Source organism: Coffea eugenioides, chromosome 2 (assembly GCF_003713205.1).
Source record: "Coffea eugenioides isolate CCC68of chromosome 2, Ceug_1.0, whole genome shotgun sequence".
NCBI classification, from domain to species: Eukaryota; Viridiplantae; Streptophyta; class Magnoliopsida; order Gentianales; family Rubiaceae; genus Coffea; species Coffea eugenioides.
Genome location: NC_040036.1, coordinates 18,827,201 through 18,846,402, shown reverse-complemented (window position 1 = coordinate 18,846,402; position 19,202 = coordinate 18,827,201). Strand labels below are relative to the sequence as shown.

The 19,202-nt window shown below is 35.6% G+C and overlaps 2 protein-coding genes across 3 annotated transcripts; one reads left to right on the top strand and one right to left on the bottom strand.

The window, feature by feature from the left end:
* Positions 1–722: 722 nt before the first annotated feature.
* LOC113761998 lies at positions 723–9,842 on the top strand. The gene is made up of 15 exons (XM_027305226.1): positions 723–1,189; positions 1,713–2,115; positions 2,225–2,402; positions 2,491–2,630; positions 3,357–4,257; positions 4,476–4,576; positions 4,766–4,910; positions 4,992–5,060; positions 5,153–5,198; positions 5,840–6,309; positions 6,792–6,871; positions 7,047–7,182; positions 8,405–8,594; positions 9,064–9,146; positions 9,268–9,842. Exons 1-15 carry the CDS (start codon positions 1,090–1,092, stop codon positions 9,388–9,390), a joined length of 3,165 nt encoding a protein of 1,054 aa, XP_027161027.1. The 5' UTR covers positions 723–1,089; the 3' UTR covers positions 9,391–9,842.
* A 655-nt stretch (positions 9,843–10,497) lies between these two features.
* Positions 10,498–12,349, bottom strand: LOC113763077. 2 transcript variants are annotated; one of them, XM_027306775.1, is made up of 4 exons: positions 12,091–12,349; positions 11,361–11,720; positions 11,059–11,166; positions 10,498–10,953 (listed from the first exon to the last, which is right to left on the bottom strand). In XM_027306775.1, exons 2-4 carry the CDS (start codon positions 11,664–11,666, stop codon positions 10,645–10,647), a joined length of 723 nt encoding a protein of 240 aa, XP_027162576.1. In that variant the 5' UTR covers positions 11,667–11,720; positions 12,091–12,349; the 3' UTR covers positions 10,498–10,644. The 2 variants fall into 2 exon arrangements, with proteins under 2 accessions (XP_027162576.1, XP_027162577.1); XM_027306776.1 differs by having other exon boundaries at positions 11,361–11,715.
* Positions 12,350–19,202: the final 6,853 nt, after the last annotated feature.

Genomic DNA, 19,202 nt, shown 5'->3' with positions numbered 1-19,202 from the left:
ACTTATGTCACTCAATAAAAAATTTTCTTTTGTTCTTTTTTTGGTAATATATGACCATTTACCTCATGTGAGTAAAGTTTTTTCTACATGCAACCAACTGTTTACGTAAAAAAAAAAAAAAAAGAAGGGGTTTGGAAGAGAGGGGCATAGTTGAAAACGGGGCATTTGCCCCCTGGGCATAGATCGGCTGGTTTCGGGACAACCCCAGTTGGGGCCTGGGTCGTGTGGTCGAATCTTGCTCACTACCGCTTCGAGGCTCTTGGGGGACGGGGTCTCGGGGTGCAGTGGGGATTAGTCGGGGTGAATCCTGGATACCCCACTGTATTGACAAAAAAATAAAAAAAGAAGTTGAAAACGGGGCATTTGTTGTACAAGCTTCAAAACTGAAGTACATATCATTAGCACATACAAATTTATTATGAAAAAAATGAAATAACCATAGCCAGGTGATTAGCTTTTATGAGCATGCTGACAAAGGTAGATTAGGGACATAAATCCACGGAAAAACAAAAACAATACGGGAAGCCAAAAGGCTAAATTGGTCAACTTCTCCCGACAACGGCGCAAACGTATGCGCCAGCACAAACACTACGCAATGCCTGCCCAAACATACGACGTCGGTATCCGCAGCTTGTACTCAACGGTCCAGTTAAAAGCCCATTTCACTAATTAGCGCTCTCTTTCCCACGTTTTTTTCTCTCTCCTCCACCTCCGGCTCCGCTTCCAAAATAGCCGAATTCACCAGAAACCCAGGGAAAAAAAGAGAAGGAAAAATTAGAAATAAGAAGGAAACTCTCGCCCGGAAATTCAATCATCAATTCGCTCTCGATCAATTTCACCCTATTCTTCATCGCGCCGTTTGTTTCAATCCTTCTTTCTGCTGAAACAAATTGACGATTTTATATTCTTTTCCTCCCTTACTCTGATGAATTGAATTTGACAATTTGACATTGGATGGTTAAGTTTGAAATTTAGGGGGAACTTTTATTATTATTTTTTTGATAGGGAGCTGCGTTTGAATGAAATATATAAGTAGATTGGGGGAATTTTAGGGGTTTCGTTTTTTCGTCGACTAATTTTGGGAGCAAAATGAAGCCAATGCAGACTTTGCAAGATCTAATTGAAGAAGCCAAACTCCGAACAGTGTGGTGGGCTCTTTGTATATTCGCCTTCTCTTACTTCTTAACTCGTAAGTTATTATATCTGTTTCTTCTTTTCCAATTTTATTCCCGAGCATTCTGATTTCACTTTTCCAGTCTCTTTTTTTTGTTCTGCGATTAAATTCTGCTTGAGTTAAAATTTGTTAGCATTTTGCAACCTTGAATTGAATTCTTTAATAAATTTCTGCTTGAGCTAGCTGTTATGTGAATCATGCTTTAGTCTAGGATCCCGTGGCTTGGTTCCACTTTCAGCCCTAGGTGTCCAATGATATTAATTGTGTACTTTCTTTTCCTCGGTAGATTTTCATATCTATTATTTCATTCTTTAATCGTACTTACTGAATCGGTCATGTGTCCTTGAAGCAGTTACGACACTTGTCTCGTGATGCTTGTGTTGAATGAATCCATGATAGGAACGACTTTGGAAGAATCTGCTTATATGTTGTTATATCTGTTTGGTATACAAAACGCAAATGTGTTGCTCTTCTGATCAGGGCACTGCTGATTGCTTTTCAGCATATTTCTTAAGTTCTTATGCTTTCCTTACTGCAGACACAAGTAAATCAATGTGGATGAATTTGCCAATAGCTGTACTTTTGGTCTCTGGATTACGGATATTGTTTAATGAGGTAGACTTCCATTGGAAGGTTCGGAAAGTCTCACAAGTAACATATTTGTCACACTTGGAAAAGAAGCAGTTATCTGTGAACGATTCTCGCCTTTCTACCGTGCCTCTTCCACCAAAATGGAAAAGGAAAATCGATTCTCCTGTTGTAGAGGCAGCAGTTGAAGATTTTGTCAACAAGCTTCTGCAGGATTTTGTTGTAGATCTCTGGTATTCTGCCATTACTTCTGACCTGGAGGCTCCTAAGCTAATCCATGATATGTTTATGGATGCGCTTGGTGAAGTGTCTGGAAGAGTCAAAGAGATAAACCTTGTTGACTTGTTGACAAGGTTTTTGCTTTCCATCACCTCTCTCTTCATTACAGAACCCCTTTTGCATCTGCCAATCCATTTCATACTCTCAATTATGAAATCATATGACGCGATTGTTGGTTTTCAGGGATGTAGTAGACCTTGTAGGTGATCACATAGATCTTTTCCGACAAGTCCAGGCTACAATAGGCGTAGATGTTATGGGCACCTTGTCTTCTGAAGAAAGAGATGAAAGGTTGAAGCACCACCTTCTGGCTTCTAAGGAGCTTCACCCTGCTTTGATATCTCCTGAGTGTGAGTACAAGGTGTGAGTGGAGTGTTCTTATGAAAACGCTTTTCACAAGTATTTCCTTATTGTTTCCATTTGACTCTAATGCTTGTTCTGCTGTACAGTTTCTTCAGCGTCTCATGGGTGGTGTTATAGCTGCGGTTCTTAGACCGAGGGAATCCCAGTGTCCCCTGGTTCGATGCATGGCTAGGGAGCTTCTAACATGTTTGGTTATGCAACCTGTTATGAACTTAGCAAGTCCAGCGTGAGTTTCTTGTCCTTCTTCTTCTTTACAATCCTTTTCTCATAGTTGCTGAAATTTAAATGTGTAATTGATTTCGGTGGAACTCACTTGTGATCCAGAATTTCTATCAAACGCGTGACATTTGGAAGGTTTAATGAGATTCTTTATGAATGTTTATTCTAGTTTATTGCGTTAAAATCAAATGCTAAGGACAAAGCTTCCTTCTCTGTTATTTATGCCTCAGATATGTTCCTTGTATCTCCATGCATGTCCTTGTAAAGCTAATACAAGTAATTTTAATCCATTGCTTTGACTAGAAGCTAAGACTTCTCCCACCAGACAGCTGTTGTTTAATAAGCAGCTTCATATTTTTGAGGAGTTTGTGTATGGTTGAATCATGTGTCTTCAATTTGTCTTTCTAATCGTGTTGTGAAGTTTTTGCATGATGTGATACTTTCTTCATCTTCAAAATGCCAATCTCTCTCTCTCTCTCTCTCCAAGTCTTAGGTGTCACTGGCAAGAACAATTACCTTAGCTCATTCATTTATCTTGCCAAGTAGAAATTTCTGTTTTATTGGCTATTGGAAGTATGAGAGTTTTCCCCTCCCATGCATTGATTAGTTACATATATTATGCTTAAATATGATATATTTATTCAAAGTTCGTGCAGCTCATTCATGCGGTAAATCTGCTGATGCTGCAAAATTAACTAAAAAAATCTATTAACTCGAGTTAATTTTTCTCCAGGTATATTAATCAGTTGATTGAAAGTATTTTAATTGCTATTAAGGAGGGGTTAACGGAGGGAGATCTTGATGAGTTGTCAACTATGGAAGATCATGATAATGACCATTCTGTCGCTGCAGACTCCGTAACTGGTGAACCCTCTTTAAGGAAAAATGCAGCTTTGAACAATCATGGAACTGATATGGTGACATCTCATTTTGATAAGCAAAGAAGACTATCATCAGATGTACAAGGAATTTCACTTTATGATACAACGGTAGATGAGCCCCATCCACAACCGGCTGACTGGGCCCGTAAACTCGAGGCAGCAACCCAGAGAAGAACAGAAGTTCTAATGCCTGAAAATCTTGAAAACATGTGGGCGATCGGAAGAAATTATAAAAAGAAACTCCAGAAGAGTACTACTACTGGACTTCAAACTCCAGGAAATAATGGCTCAGTAAACAGTTCCATCCCTGGTAAACATATGGGGAAGGAAGTGCTACAGGACTTCAGGCCCCTGGAGTTTCCTCCTCCATCAAGTGCAGTCGACGAAAAAGTTGTGATGCAACTGCCTCTGAGGCCTCACCTAGACACTGGATATGGTAATCGTGTCAATCATTTGTCTCGGGATCTCAACAAAGGAATATCTTCGGGGGAGGGGTTTCTGGATAAGGAACATAGGGGTAGCACTGCAGTTGTTGTTAATCAGACTGCAGGTGGGCTTAGAAGATCAAATAGTGCTTCTGATCTGAGAGTTCCGTCAAAAATGGATGTTCAATTTACAAGTAAAGGCAGAGGCATAATTTCGGAATTCTACAGTGCAAACTCTAGCAGACGTAATGAAGTTCATAGTCTCATGGCAGCATCAGACATGATCTTACATGGCGAGGCATTGCATGCTCCAAAGCTTAAATGTCGGGTAGGTTAAGTATTCTTTCTTCTTCTCCAGGCGCATGTAGAGGCTTACGGGCTACTTATTCTTGGCAAATAGATTTTGGAAACTATGAGATGTTGGACTTGATTGCCACGCTGCCAAGTTCTGGTTTGATTAAGTGCAAAGTTTTATATCCTTACCTTCAATGTTTTTTTGCCTGATTATGCAATGCTCTATTTGACTATCATTTCTTCATATTTCAGGTTGTAGGAGCATACTTTGAGAAACTTGGGTCAAAATCATTTGCAGTTTATTCTATAGCAGTGACTGACGCTGTTAAAAGAACTTGGTTTGTGAAGAGAAGGTGTTTTTCTTGTTCTCCTTTCATAAAACATACTGTACCATCTTAATAATATGCATATTCCGGTATTTAGTACATGGTCATTTACAAGTTACTTTATTTTTTAATTATGGAAGGACTCAAATAAATTCTCTTCAATCTTATCCTGGTTTGATTTTGATTCTTAATTCTCTTTGAATTCTGTTTCCATAGATACAGGAACTTTGAGAGATTGCATCGACATCTTAAGGATATTCCCAATTACACGTTACACCTGCCTCCTAAGAGGATATTCTCTTCAAGCACAGAGGATACTTTTGTTCATCAACGTTGCATCCAGCTTGACAAATATCTGCAAGTATGAAGCTGCTCCTTTTGAGCATACCTTTTATAGTAGTGCCCCTGCTTTTCAACTGTTTTGACTGGTTTTCTTTCCCAGGATCTTTTGTCAATTGCTAATGTCGCTGAACAACATGAAGTGTGGGATTTTCTCAGTGTCTCATCGAAGGTGCTTAGAATCAAAATTTATCAGTTAATGAAGGCCAATTTTTCTCCAAATTTAAGTTCATTCTAATCAATTTCTTTTCAACTTTTGTGAAGAATTACTCCTTTGGAAAATCTTCTTCAGTGATGAGAACACTGGCTGGTAAGTTTGTGTTTCTATGAGCTCAATTCTGAACAAATCATAAATTGCGAGTCGGTTGTATATGGTTTCAGTTACAGTTGAACGTGTGATTGTTTCTTTTACTGGTTCCTTGCTACTACATTAAGTTACATGTGTGAATTGCTGTGTACTTTCTAATACCTCTTCATCATATTATGCTCGTGATTGTGCTGTGCTGACTATGCTTTAACTTCATAAAATAAAGTTAAAAGTTCTAAGAAATTAAATAACCATGGAGTAGGCATTTCTTAGAAGGTTGAGTTTTGGTCCATTTTAATTTTTACTTTCGTTGCCTGGAAGGTAGTTTTAATGAATTATTAATTTTCTGAAGTTTGCCTCATCTGTCTGGTTGAATTGTTTTGCTCATGGGCTAGGCATGTACTATATCTATCTGGTCTACAAGTGACAGCTTCTTGGATAAACACAGTAAAAGATCTAGCTTTCTATGTTGTTGTAAATTGTAATGTTTGCCAATTAGTTTAATGAGACTAAGCTATATTGATTGTCGCCTTATCCTCTGTTTTATGGTTTAGCTTCTTATCTCCAAAATCATTTGTATAGTTGTGGTTGAAGACATTCTGTCAATGATATTGTGCTTAATGTTTTGTGTACTTGGCAAACAGTTAATGTGGATGATGCCGTGGATGACATTGTACGGCAGTTCAGAGGAGTTTCTGATGGCTTAATGAAGAAGGTTGTTGGTTCACCTTCTTCTTCATTTGATTTATCTTCATCAGTTCCAAGCAGGCATGTATCTTGGAATGCAGATGATATTAATAAAATGTCCTTGATGCAAAGTGCTTCAGAGTCAGTTAACAGCTTTTCTGATAATGAAGAAGTCGATAAAGATGGCCAGGTTCGGTCGGAAGTAGAATCCAGTACACAAGCTAATGGCTGGCATTCAGACAATGAGTTGAATTCGAAAGGGTTTCCTCCACGGGTCGTTAAACGTGATGGTGATTTTGGAAACTTGGATTCTGTGGTGAAACATGATACAGAACTATCTAATTCACTCAGCCTGGGGAAAGCTCCAGATTTAAGTTTGGCATTGACATCTAATCAGTCGGGGGATCCAGCTGAGGTGCCACCAGAGGTATTGTGAATTTGGTAGATTACTTTTTTTTTCTTCTCCCCATTACTGTACCTTTCACTACCTTATATCAGTTGGCTTTCTATTTTGTCATTGTGGGTTTCTTACATAATTATGCATAAAGGCTTCAATATTTGCTTGAACGATCATGTTCAGCTACTGTATTTTATATTTTTGCACATCAAATGTCTTAATTCTAATGCATGAATACTGATTCCAAACTAGAATTCATCACAGGAACTGCTTGACTAACACTTGTATGGAATGTTTTAATATTGAAGTCATCATGCATAAGAGATCTTGGAGAGAACTGAATATTGGGTAGCGATCATCCATGAGGATTTGCTGCATATTCATATCTTTCTCAATTGTTAAAATAATGTTCTATTGGATGGTATACTCCGGTTACCGTTTATTCGCTTTGCCCTTATCATCCTATGTCTCCATCCATGCTTACTCTGCTTGTTATTGGTGGTTTTTTGCAGTGGACTCCACCTAATTTAACTGTACCTATACTGAATCTAGTAGATAAGATATTCCAGCTCAAGAAAAGAGGGTGGATAAGGTAAAGGTCAAAGTTGTCTTTTTCTTCATAGCATCTTTGATTGTCCTTTTCATGTTTCTGCAGGCCCTTTGATAATCAGGGTTTTTACTGCTGTTCATCAATTGTAAATTAGTTATTAGATGTAAAATCGCAAAGCTTTTAGATGTAAACAAAAACTTGTGTTCTTTAAATGCAGAAGACAAGTTTTCTGGATGTCAAAGCAAATTTTGCAGTTAATGATGGAGGATGCCATTGATGACTGGCTTTTAAGGGAAATTCACTGGCTTCGTAGAGAAGATGTTGTTGCTTATGGAATACGATGGATTCAAGATGTATGTCTTCCGTTATCACAAGCACACGTGTATCTGTTTAAGTGCTCTAGCTTTCTAAATTTCACAATTGTTTAATTATATATTCATGATCAAGATCAGCAGGTATGGCTTTATTTGTGAAGTCTTGCAGTAACATGATTACTTTAGATGAGCAATCCATATATAGATAGCATTTAATACTCAAATTTCTCCCTCTCTTCCATTTTACTTCTAACTTGCATGGGATATTGGTTAGATCGCATCACTTTATGCTATTATTACCTGCGAAGTGCACTGTTCCAATAATTTTTTTGGTTCTTGGCTGCAAAACTTTATGCTTATGTTAAAATTGGATGTTCTGTAACAAATAAAGTGTGATGTAGGCTAGTAGGTCACTCGTTATGGCCAATAGAAGGTGTTTTAGTTTCTTTTTGAAGGCATTGAGCTTAAATACATGATTTCTTCAGTGCCATATTTTCATTTGAAGCAAAATTTCATTAAAGTTTGATTTTTCTATTATGCATGACCAAAATGTAGATTCTCCGATGGCTTCCCAATGGGATGAAAACATTGAGTGAATTGTTGTATTCTTGAATTTGTAATTTTAGCATTAAGTCAGACCGAGTAAAATATAAAAATGCCAGGTAGTATGGATGCTGAGGCCAGAAACTAAAATTGGTCATCACAAAGGCTGAACTCACGGAGATAAAACAGGGATATGTGTTCATGACATGTTTGAGGGGGAATTACTACTTGGTCCTGTTTCTAATTGTCAAGGAAAAATAGGTTTGATCAAAGTTTTTTTATAACTATCCACATCACACTAAAATAAATAACTTTCGATTATATTCCTGTTTTAATTATTACTCTAGAATCAGTACTTTAATCTTTTCTTAATACGCTGCAATCTTCTTTGTAATTATTTAGCAACAAAAGTTAATTTTATGAGCATCAACTCTCTTCGATTTTAAGTTCTACAAACTTCGAATACAAGTTCTGAGATTATTATAATCCCTAAACTCTAAAGTCTAACCAATCTGATCAACTAGACTGTTGTTGGGTGTATGCTGTTAGTCAATGGATGAGATTCATCTCATTAATGGATTGGTTGCATTGTTAAGTTATTGTGGTCATTATTTAATTATGACTCTTAATTTGGTCTTTGAAAGGATGAATTAAATGTAAACGTTTTAGTTCTGAAGCTTGAAAGGAGTTGTGTAATAAATGACTATTGATCTCCCAGGTCCTTTGGCCTGATGGCAAATTCTTCCTGAAATGGAATATTGAATCTCAAGCGGACGCTAGTGAACAGAGTCAAGTCTCTGTGCAAACTCCAGAACAATCAGCTCGAAGTAAAGCCTATAGACCTGGTTCATTTGAGCAACAGCTGGAGGCTGCTCGTAGAGCTAGTGATGTGAAGAAGTTGCTTTTTGGTGAGCATTATACCTTTCTGGTCTGCTCTGTTTAATGTGTCTTATTTTAAACTGGTAGTTCATGTCTATTCCTGCATTGCTAGATGGCAACTGTTACCGTGAAGCAGGCTCCTTTACTGATGCTATAGGTCCCTAACTTGTGTATAGCTGTATTTCCACTATCGAGCCTCTTTTTTAATATAATCTTTTCTAAAAGGCTAGCTGATTGCTTTTGCAGATTGTTTTGTTGGAGAATGTTGAAGAATGGATATGCTATGATTTAGTTTTTTTCAGCTTTATGTAAAATGGAGTATACTTACAACTAAGTTTTATATTCATTTTATCATATCTTGTTTGCATTCCTAGTTTATTCTACACATGCTTGAATCTTACCTTACAGTTATCAGTTCCTGCATTTTGAGAATTGGTGACTTTTTGTTGTTATTGGAATTCCGTTGCTAGAAAGAGTTCAACTTTTATTTTGTTTCAGATGGTGCTCCATCCGCATTGGTCAGCTTGATAGGGCATAAGCAGTATAGGCGGTGTGCTAGGGATATATATTATTTCCTTCAGGTAAAACCGCCCAAACAGACTAGTCAGTTGTAGCCTAAAGTGACTTTGAGGCGAGCTTTCTTTTATTTACAGTACGTACATTCCAGCAAGAATCCTAACAGTTGTCAATTGCCAATTGTAGTCTACCATTTGTTTAAAGCAACTTGCGTATGGAATACTTGAACTCGTACTCGTATCAATTTTTCCGGAGCTTCAGGATGTTGTGATGGATATCCATGAGAAGATGCGTGCTCAACATGTATAGGGGCAATTTTTCCTTTATGCCCAATGTCGGAGTGATTTGAGTTCCTAACAGCTCCAGTAACAGTGTGGATACCAGATATTGTGGTGAAGATCTGGAGAGACTACCATACCATAATTGGCTTAACTTGAAATCCGTAACATGGTGATTGGCTTGCAAAGCTCGCTTTCCTTGACAAGCTGAATTGGATGGTAAAGAGGTCCAAATTTGTTTTTATGCTCTGTGGTTTCTGCTTATATTCGAGGTGTACAATAGTGAAAGGTAGGTTTTGCAAGAAAGTGTCTGTTTAAGTGCTCAATCATGTCTCCTCTTTGATGGGGATCCTTGTAATTATATTTCCTCTAGTTTCAGATCTTAGCATTGATCGAGTTATTGAGCAGTGGCGTCTGTTGATGAAATTCATTTTTTTTTAAAAAAAAAAAATTAGGTTCTATATATTCTTCTTTGTATCGTAATTTCCTCTTTTATATTAGAGTCCACAGGGTAGAGGTTCTTAGGAAGTTTTACCAATATAAAATATAATGCCAAGTTCAACGAAAGAACTTTGTTTAACACTTCAGCTGGTATCTGTAACTGATTCATCTTCTCAAGATCCTGCGCTTGCAAACTTAGCGACTTAAACGATGGTGGGGCACAGAAGGTCGTGAAGTTGGCTGCTTGGTTACCCGTTCTAAAATTAAAAAATGTCCGGGAATTGTGGATTGAAAGGGTCGTCCTTTCCCGTCGTCTTTCAGCTTTCCGGCAGTGGCCAAGCCGGTAATGGAGTTTTCCCAGAAGAGTCCAGTGAAAAGGTTCTTTGGCAAAGCTGTTAAGTGGAGTTTTTCCGTGAACTGTCCAATTTGTTAATGGAGCTTTTCTGTCTTTGGCATTTGCTTGCTCAGAGAGTCCAGTGAGAAGGTTCGTAGGAACGTTATCAACCCAACAGATTTGTCATGGTAATCAATCGTGAAGTGCATCTGGTCATCCAGCCCTCGAATAAAACACTTATTGAATAACAAAAAATGAGTGTTAAAACTCGTTGCTTTGCTCAAACAAACTGACCGCTTGGAATGGGATCGCTTCTAAACAAAGACCGACAGAAGAACCAATAAGTAACAAAACTGAGTTTCTCCAAGTGATAACATATTGATTGCAATCTGGCCTATATAATAGCAACTGAACCGATCATAAAAATACTGTGCTACATTTTAGGTCGCAGTTTCAGGAGCTAAAAAACAAGTGTGAGTGTTGATTTTACAAGTATTACACAAAGAGCCTTCAGAAAAGGTTTTTAAAAGGGCTGGTGAGAGAATCGCGAAGATCCGAGTAGAGGGCATACAGAGAGTATTGTCGAAGGTTGGACACCTCGTACCAAGAATTGAGAACATCGTCATTCTTGTCTGTGCCCGAAAAGGCCAACTGGATGCCTATGTTGCAGTCAAGAGATCCGCCGTTGCCCTTGCACTTGGAATTCCGGATTGCACAATCCGTATTGTTCATGCAAACAAAAGAATCCCCAGAGCAGGCGTCGCATCCGTACTTCTTCCAAAATAGATTTTGCAGAGTGCCCTTCTGGAATTCAAGAACCTGTTTCACAAGAAGACGGAGCTCAAGAACATAATATCAGGACGTCCCTAGAATTAGAGAATACAGAAGAAAGCCGACGCTAAATAATGGACCAAGTGATCGTACCAGGGTAAAACTGGTGACGGTCTGAGCACTATCTGCAACAAAAACAGGGATGGAACGGGCTGCATAGCGTCTTCCGGCAAATGCAACCATATAACCACCGGAATTTCTCTGATCGCAAGTTTGAGATTATCATTACAATTCTCGAATAGAATTAATAATCAAGTCTGAACTTGTGTACAAAACTCTTTTGTCAATCAATTGCTGTTACATATTTCTCCTCGTAGAATCAATCACAAGCAATCATTGACAGATTATTCGTTGCATAGAGAGTGTAAACGTAATTGTTGGCAAAGAAAACTTACTGGATCGAAAGTGCTGCTATTGATGGTGAGCAGAGACATCTCATCAACCTTAGGCCTAAAAATGGCTAACTGAGCACTCTTAGCTGAAAGTGACAAACGCTGATCACAGGGTGAAAGCTGTGTTTGATTGAAAAAGAAAGAATCTTTTGAGGAAAATGCAAGACCAAATGAAAAACCGTCCGATCTTTGAACTTTTGCATCTGAGCAGGGATCAAATTCAGGATTTGTATCCCCTGCATGAACCGCGAGCATCATCACCAACATCTCCACCATAATAAACACTATAGTTGAGTGCATGGTCGCCATCCTCGAGTAGATTGGTCTGTTGTTTTCAAGCTAACCCTGTACTTCTCACCTAAGCTTAAAGAGAAAATGAAATTCACATCGATTAACCCAAGATCAGCAAAAAGAGAAAACAGAGTTGGTCGTTTTAATTAATTGCAACCTTTAAGAGAATATTATAACCTGTGGATATAGGAAACATTTCTCTCCACCCACAATAATGCTTAGCCTTCTACTCTTTATTCCCTCGGATATATTCTCGATTTCGAGGATAACAAAATCCAACTTAGCCATAAAAACTGAAGCGTACTCAGAGTTTGTGGATATTCAAAGAAAGTGAGACATGTCAAATAATCCAATAGATATGAAAATTCCCCCTTTTGAATTTCTATACGTGCCCATGCTTTTTAAAGGAAATCAAACAATTAATCCAAATCATCAAACTTACCGGAATAAGAATATCAAGAGAGGTGATGCTTAAAGATCTGATATTCTTCAAAACCGACAAAATTTCTTGAAGTGATTTCTTCAACGCATGATTTGGTCTTTAACAAGAGTAATGGCGGAATTAAAACAAAGGGGTGGAGAAAACGTTGGTGGGTTCAAGGAGAGGATGATTGTTTGGAGATTACGAGGTGAAAGCAAAGAGGCAAGAAAGGAAAGGAACTGGGAGGGCGCCAAACGGTTGAAGCGGCAGGCCAGATGGATCCTGTCCCGGAAACGGTTATGGAAGTTGGCGTTTACTACACGGTTAAGTACTTGAGTAATCTAATCCCATTGACCAGTTTACCCCTTTTACGGTTCCTCGTTTACTTTCACCCTTCCCCGTTCGAACAACAAAAATCTGTACTAACTCAAAGGAGGGAGTTTGCAATTGGATTGTGATCAATGTTTTGAAACTCAGACCATTAATTATACCGTGAGGTGTTCGAGCCGGGATTTAACAGATCGAACCTGTTCAACCCTGATCAATGAATTTTTAAAAAATAATTTGTATAAATATATATATGCACAAAATAAGGCATGCAATAGACTAATCTAAAACTTCATAAAATGAAAAGTTTAATATTTTTAAAGAACTTGAATTTTCACAAATAATTTTTTAAAAGGGAAAATCGTTCAAAACGTCCCTCACATTTTGTAAAATAACTTTTTTCGTCCCTCACTTTTAAAAATATAATTTTACATCCCTTACAAATTCACATTGGTCAAATTTGATCTCTACTTAGATTTCCTACTAGTTTTTGGTTGGAATTCACCACGTGTCTTGCACGTGATCATATTTTAAGGGCAAAATTGTCAAATTAAATTTTATATAATTCGATTCATAATCCTTCACATTTCATAAAATAAATTTTTTCGTCCCTTACATTTCACAAAATAAATTTTTTCATCTTTCACATTTTTTCAAAATGAAATTTTTCATCTTTTTATTGATCATGTGTGTGAATAATTTTTTTTAAATCTATGTATATATCTATTTGATTTCACCTGAACAGTACGAATAACATGTGAAATTAAATAGAGATATATTACATACTATTCATACTACTCTAGTGAAATCAAATAGATATATAAATGGGTTAAAAAAATTGTTAGTTTTTCACTTATATTCATTTTTTTTACTCGAACTTTGAAAATAAAGAAAACATTTAATCCTAAATATTATCAAGTGTTTATATCGAATTAAATTTGGACAAAAAAAATAGACAAAAGAAAATTATGACAAAAAGAAATAAGTGATTGGCATTTTCAAATTTTAAAATAATCACAAGGCAAGTAATTCAACTGTTGGTCTTAAAAGTGTCGAGTAGAAATTTCATATTTAAACTGAAATTTGTTAGCACAATTATAGAATTCGAGTTATGACCCATTAATTAGATGACCTTATTATACAATTCAATAAATAAATTATTACCAAAAGAGATATGTCACAAATATTAAATAGGTTGAAATGGTGAAATCATATAAATATGTACATGGGTTTCAAACAAAATTATGAGTTTTAAACCCCTATATATATTTATTGAATAGCATGTGTGTAACTACGATTAGCATGTTTAGATGAAATCCAATAGAGATAAATTACATGTTATTCGTACTGTTCAAGTAAAATCAAATAAACATATGCGTGGGTTTCTAGAAAAAAAGCTATTCATACACATGATCAATGAGGGATGAAAAAATTCATTTTGAAAAATGTGAGGGATAGAAAAATTCATTTTGTGAAATGTGAGGGACTGTGAATCAGATTATTTAAAAATTTGATTTAACAATTTTGCCCTTAAAAATGATCACATGCAAGTCATGTGGTGGATTCCGACAAAAAATTAGTCAGAAACCTAGGTAGGGACCAAATTTGGTCAATGTGAATTTGTAAGAGATGTAAAATTACACTTTTAAAAGTGAGGGACGAAAAAAGTCATATTGTAAAATGTGAGGGACGTTTTGAACGATTTTTCCTTTTTAAAATAATAAGTTGAAACAAAAATTTTTTATCTCAATCTCAATTGTATCTACCAAAAAAATAATCTTAAATCCAACCAAAAAATACCACAATATTTTGAAATTATACAAAATTTACGTATATGGGAATTAGACATTGTAAGTTTCAAATTTAATTCACGTTTTTTGAATTTAAAGATTACAACTTGAAAAAAAAAAAGAAATTAGGAGTTTGGAAAAAGTCAGGAAAATAGAAAATAGGGATACAAACTTGATAAGAGGCAAAAAAATGAGAAGAAAGTGAGTGGATCTGACATTTAATAATTAATCTTTAAGGTTAAAGAAAACCTATATGTTTTTTAATTTAATAGACAAAAACAAAAAAATTGTTGGTTCAACAGTTCGCACAGTTCGTATGGTTCGAACTATTCTTATCGGTTTTTAAGTTCAATCAACCCAAAGTATAAACCGGACCGGAGTTATGAACAGTGCACGATCTGACTAGTTGAACCTGCCGGTTCAATCCGATTTTCAAAACAATGTTTGTGATTGCAACTTATTTCATGGCAAATGAATTTTTTGACTGTTTGTCTAAGTTTTATTATAACTTAATGTAGAATTTGTAAAAAAAAACTTTTTTTTAGATGTTTAAAAAATTTTCTTTAAAAAAAAGAAAACATTTATTTTTTTCCATTTTCTTTTTCCCTTTTTTTCAACTCCTTTTATTCTCCCTGACCCCACTACTCTTTTTTTCTCTCTCTCTCTCTCTCCATTGGCCGCCTCCTGTTATCGGCATCTCTACTGACAATCGGCGCTAGCGGTCTTTTTTTTCTTTTTTCTCTGTCCTTCCTCCCTCTTCTCTCCTCTCCTCCTCCTCCTTCCTTTCCCCCTCTCTCTCTCCTCCTTCCTTCTTTCGATCGAATGGAAGGAAGAGGGAAAGGTAGGCGGGATAGGGATAGGGTGAGAAAGAGAGAGAGAGAAGAGGAGAGGAAAGAGGAGAAAAGGAAGAAAGGAGAGGGAAGAGAGAGAGGGAGAAAGGAAAGGAAAGAAAAAAAGAAAAGGAAAACCGGCAACAGAGATAGTGATGAGGGAGATGTAAAAATAAAGGAAGGTAATTTTTTGTGTATTTTTTAGATATTTTAAAGTGTGTATTTTAAAATTTTTTTAACAAATTTTAAGGTTATTGTATTTAAAAACTTTGGATATTTTTAAAAATTCACACTATCACTTACAATCGCCACCACCCCCTCTTCCACTCACCACCACCACTGCCACCACCCCTCTCTCTTCTCCCTCCCTCTTCTTCCTCTCATCTTCCTTCTCTTTTCTCCTCTCCTTCCTTTTTTCTTCTCTCTTTCCCTTCCCCGCCACACCCTACCCCCTCCTTTCTCCCCTGATCGGACACGACCAAATGGTCGCGACCAGAGGCCTTGAGTTGGTCAGGGCCAACTCAGGGGGAAAGGGAGGAGTAAGAAGAGGATGGTGGTGGTGGCGGGTGGGGATAGTAGTGGTGATAGAAGGAAGAAAAAGATGGTGTAAATTTTATTTTTAAATTTTTTTATATATTTGGAGTTGGTTTTGATATATTATATGGATGTGATGTTTTTTGAGTTATTTTTGTATGTGTATTATTGTAACATTGTATTTGAAAACCTTGTTATTCAAGAAATAGGGAAACCAAATAGAGCCAAAGTTGTTAAAAAAACTTCTTTGCCAAATAGGCTCGTGCATTTTTTTAAAATCTTGCAAGGTCACTTAAATTGATTTATTCTTTTTATACATTTTAGGTTCTTGTTTCTTTTTTGAGATAAAAGATTTGGGTTGAAATAAATCGTCGAGAACTATGGAATTTTTGTATAAGTAATTTTGAGAATTATTTTTTTGGTTTTTTTCAGCGAAGATGAAAGATTTTGAGTTGAAGTGAATTATAGAGAATATCGGATATTTGTGCAGGTAAATCTGACTTCTTTTTTTTAAAAAAAAATTGAGAACTTGAGATACCCTTTTTTTGGTTTTTCAGAACCTGGAAAATTTGATTATCAAATCTGATAATTATAAAATCATGCATTTTTCAAGAATCTTACGATTTCACTTTAACTTAGTTTTTTTAATTACATTTTAAGTTCTTGTTTCTTTTGTGTGATAGAAGATTTGAGTTGAAATAAATTGTCGAGAACTATGGGATTTTTGTATAAGTAATTTCGAGAATTTATTCTTTTGGTTTTTTACAGCTAAGATAAAAGATTTTGAGTTGAAGTGAATTACAAAGAACTATCAAATATTTGTGCAAGTAATTCTGACATTTTTTTTTTGGTAATTTTGAGAACTTGAGATACCTTTTTTTTGGTCTATCAAGAAAATGGAGAGAAACCGGGAAAAATCTTATTATCAAAATGGATTTTGAATGTTTTATTTCTGGATTGGTGGAAAATTTTCTTTCAATGGATGAGTAGAGTAGACACTTTTTTTTCCCTTTGTATTGAAGAATAATAAACATGGGAAGGAAAAAAAATTAAATTATTGTTGTTGGTATCTTGAGTTGATGCGGTATCTTTGTGAATTGGCTATTTATACGTAGTGCTAAACTATTGACTATATTTCTTCTTTAGTTGTCTGAATTGGCTATTTATTAGGCTGTCCAGTGTTGGAAGTTATAATTCTGGAAAGTACTTATTTGACTTAATTAGTTTAATTTCGATGAAAGAAAAAGTAATCTTCTTTATAACTCTGTTATAACTACGATATCATCATGACAAAAAGAATGCATGTGTATTTGTCTCATCATTTATCCATCTAGAATGCAGCAAAATGGAAATGAAAGTGGGTTTTGCAGTAGTAACAGAAGCAGGGGTACTATGGTTTCTGTAAGGTATCAAGCCAGTGTTTGTGTAGGTGGAGGTACTGTTGTTGGATCTTCTTATACTGTCCCGCTTGGGGTGGAGAAATGAATCAAGGTCGGGTCAGGATGAATCATAATGCTAAGTGCTCAAATCTTATCAGGAAAAGCGGTTCTCCAGCTGGGGTTTTTCATTCATCTTTGTTGATTTCTTGCTGTTTTGTATGCTAATTAACATGGATTCTTCTGCTTATGGGTTAGTGATGCAAGGGTGGCAAAATGGATTGGTTGTGATTTAGCTTTTGACAGAAGTTAGGCCTGGATCTATCTTGAATTTACTTTCATAAAATGGTGTTTGACTATTAAAACTTCTCTGTGATTGGATCCCATAGAAAAAGGATTCTTTTTCTACTGTTGAGTGATGATGGATTGGTTGTGCTTATACATGGAGATTGAAGATGTAGGAATTGCAAAAGTTGACAAGTAAACAGAGATAATTTTCTCTGATTGGAGAACGTCCAATTTTTTTGTGGAGCATTTCTTTTATGTAGCTTGAGACTCGCTATTTTTTGTTGGGATTAGGGGAGACGGGGAATACAACCTATTTATATATGGAAGTTATTATGTCAAATCCCCTTAAAGTATAGCTTGTTTTGCGCTTTACTCCTAAAATCATTTTTTTTATCAACTTGCTTATTTATTACCAAAATTATTAATGAACTTCAACATTTGATAACACCCAGAACAATTAATATCTAAAAAATCAATATTCCTACCATAATAATAAAAAATAATATTATATATACGGTCCTAATTAAATTTCCTTTCATAATTACATTTTTTTTAGATTGAGGAGAATATCTTGCTAATTTGATTCAATAGTGGGAAAGAACAAACAAAAACTATTATTAAAAAATTAAAATATGAAAAATATTTTAAAAAGTCGAAAAATGATCAGGATGTTGTTAGTTCCTCTTTAGCAATGTGCATATGGCTAAACTTTTCTTTTAATAACTGTATTCTCTTCTATGGAAGTATACATTTTTTTTTATTGATAGCACTAAAAAAGAGAAACATGATTGATTTGGAGTCCAAATTTTCAAAGTTGTTATTGTAATATACCATGCTTAGATGCTATTAAAATTTATTTGAATTGCTAAATTTTTCTAAAATTTTTTTTATTGCATCTAAAAAATGTATGTTGAGTGGTACAAAATATTAGAATTGATTAATAGTTTTAGGGACGAATAAACAAGTTAAGAGAAAAATGATATTAGCAAAGAAAGTACAAAATAGCTATACATCAAGGGAATTTATTGTAAATAGCGCTTAGGGGGTATCAATGTCTTTTTGACATTTCTGTTACGCAATGTTAGAGTTGACTAACGGTTTAGGAGATAAAGTGAGAAAAAAAAAAACATTAAGAGGTAAAGTGCAAAATGGATTAAACCTTAGGGACTTTTTATAATTAACCCTTTGTTTTATCTGTTAGTAGTTGCTCCATCTATTGATCTAACTGGCTTTATGGTTTTGCTTTGATTTTTTTTTTTTTCCATTTTTCCCTATATAATGGTGCTTGGCATTTAACTGTGCAGAAGGCTCTAAATGCTGCTTATTGTGTTTTGTTCTTTATCTAAATTTTTCTGTAGCTTTCTACGTGATATTTAGAATAGGCTAGGTACTGGTGGGCTAATCAAGTTAAAGTGTGTTTGAAGTCATTTTTTGTTGCTTTCATTTTTTTTTTTCAAAACTTTCTTTATCGCGTTGACGTGCTGAGTATTTGTCCAGGGACTTCCTTGGTTCAAGGGTATTGACTAACGTGAAATGTATGATATGTGGGCAGCTTGTGAATTAGAAATTAGGGGTCAGCTTGATGTCTAGCACTTGAAATCCTCTGTTCCGAAATTACCTTCTGCCTCGTCTGTCCCGTTCCTATATAACTATCACGTGTATTGATACATTGATAATTCAAGCAAACGCTTTGACTTGTTGATCGAGTTTGTTATCAATGCATCAATACACGTGATAACTGCATAAATACGGGACATATGGACAGAAAATAATTTTGGATTAGAAGATTTGAAGTGAATGTCTAGAATTTTATGATAAAGTATTATTTACTACCACTATTTTGTTGCTGAATATATTTTTCTTTCAAGATGATACACTGTTGTGCTTGTCACCTTTTTTTTTTTTTTAGGCACAACACTTAAGATATTAGTTGACCAAATAGTTGCACATAGACCAGCCTAGTCCCAAATTGAGCAAAACAAGACCCT

What these genes read in the sequence shown, in the direction of transcription:
- LOC113763077 (XM_027306775.1), bottom strand. Translation starts at nt 11,666, where the DNA reads ATGGCGACCATGCACTCAACTATAGTGTTTATTATGGTGGAGATGTTG. An exon ending in ATAGCAGCACTTTCGATCCA is followed by an intron (nt 11,167 to 11,360) that starts GTAAGTTTTCTT and finishes ACTTGCGATCAG; the next exon opens with AGAAATTCCGGTGGTTATAT. An exon ending in CCGTCACCAGTTTTACCCTG is followed by an intron (nt 10,954 to 11,058) that starts GTACGATCACTT and finishes CTTGTGAAACAG; the next exon opens with GTTCTTGAATTCCAGAAGGG.
- LOC113761998 (XM_027305226.1), top strand. Translation starts at nt 1,090, where the DNA reads ATGAAGCCAATGCAGACTTTGCAAGATCTAATTGAAGAAGCCAAACTC. An exon ending in CTCCAAAGCTTAAATGTCGG is followed by an intron (nt 4,258 to 4,475) that starts GTAGGTTAAGTA and finishes TTCATATTTCAG; the next exon opens with GTTGTAGGAGCATACTTTGA. An exon ending in ACTTGGTTTGTGAAGAGAAG is followed by an intron (nt 4,577 to 4,765) that starts GTGTTTTTCTTG and finishes CTGTTTCCATAG; the next exon opens with ATACAGGAACTTTGAGAGAT.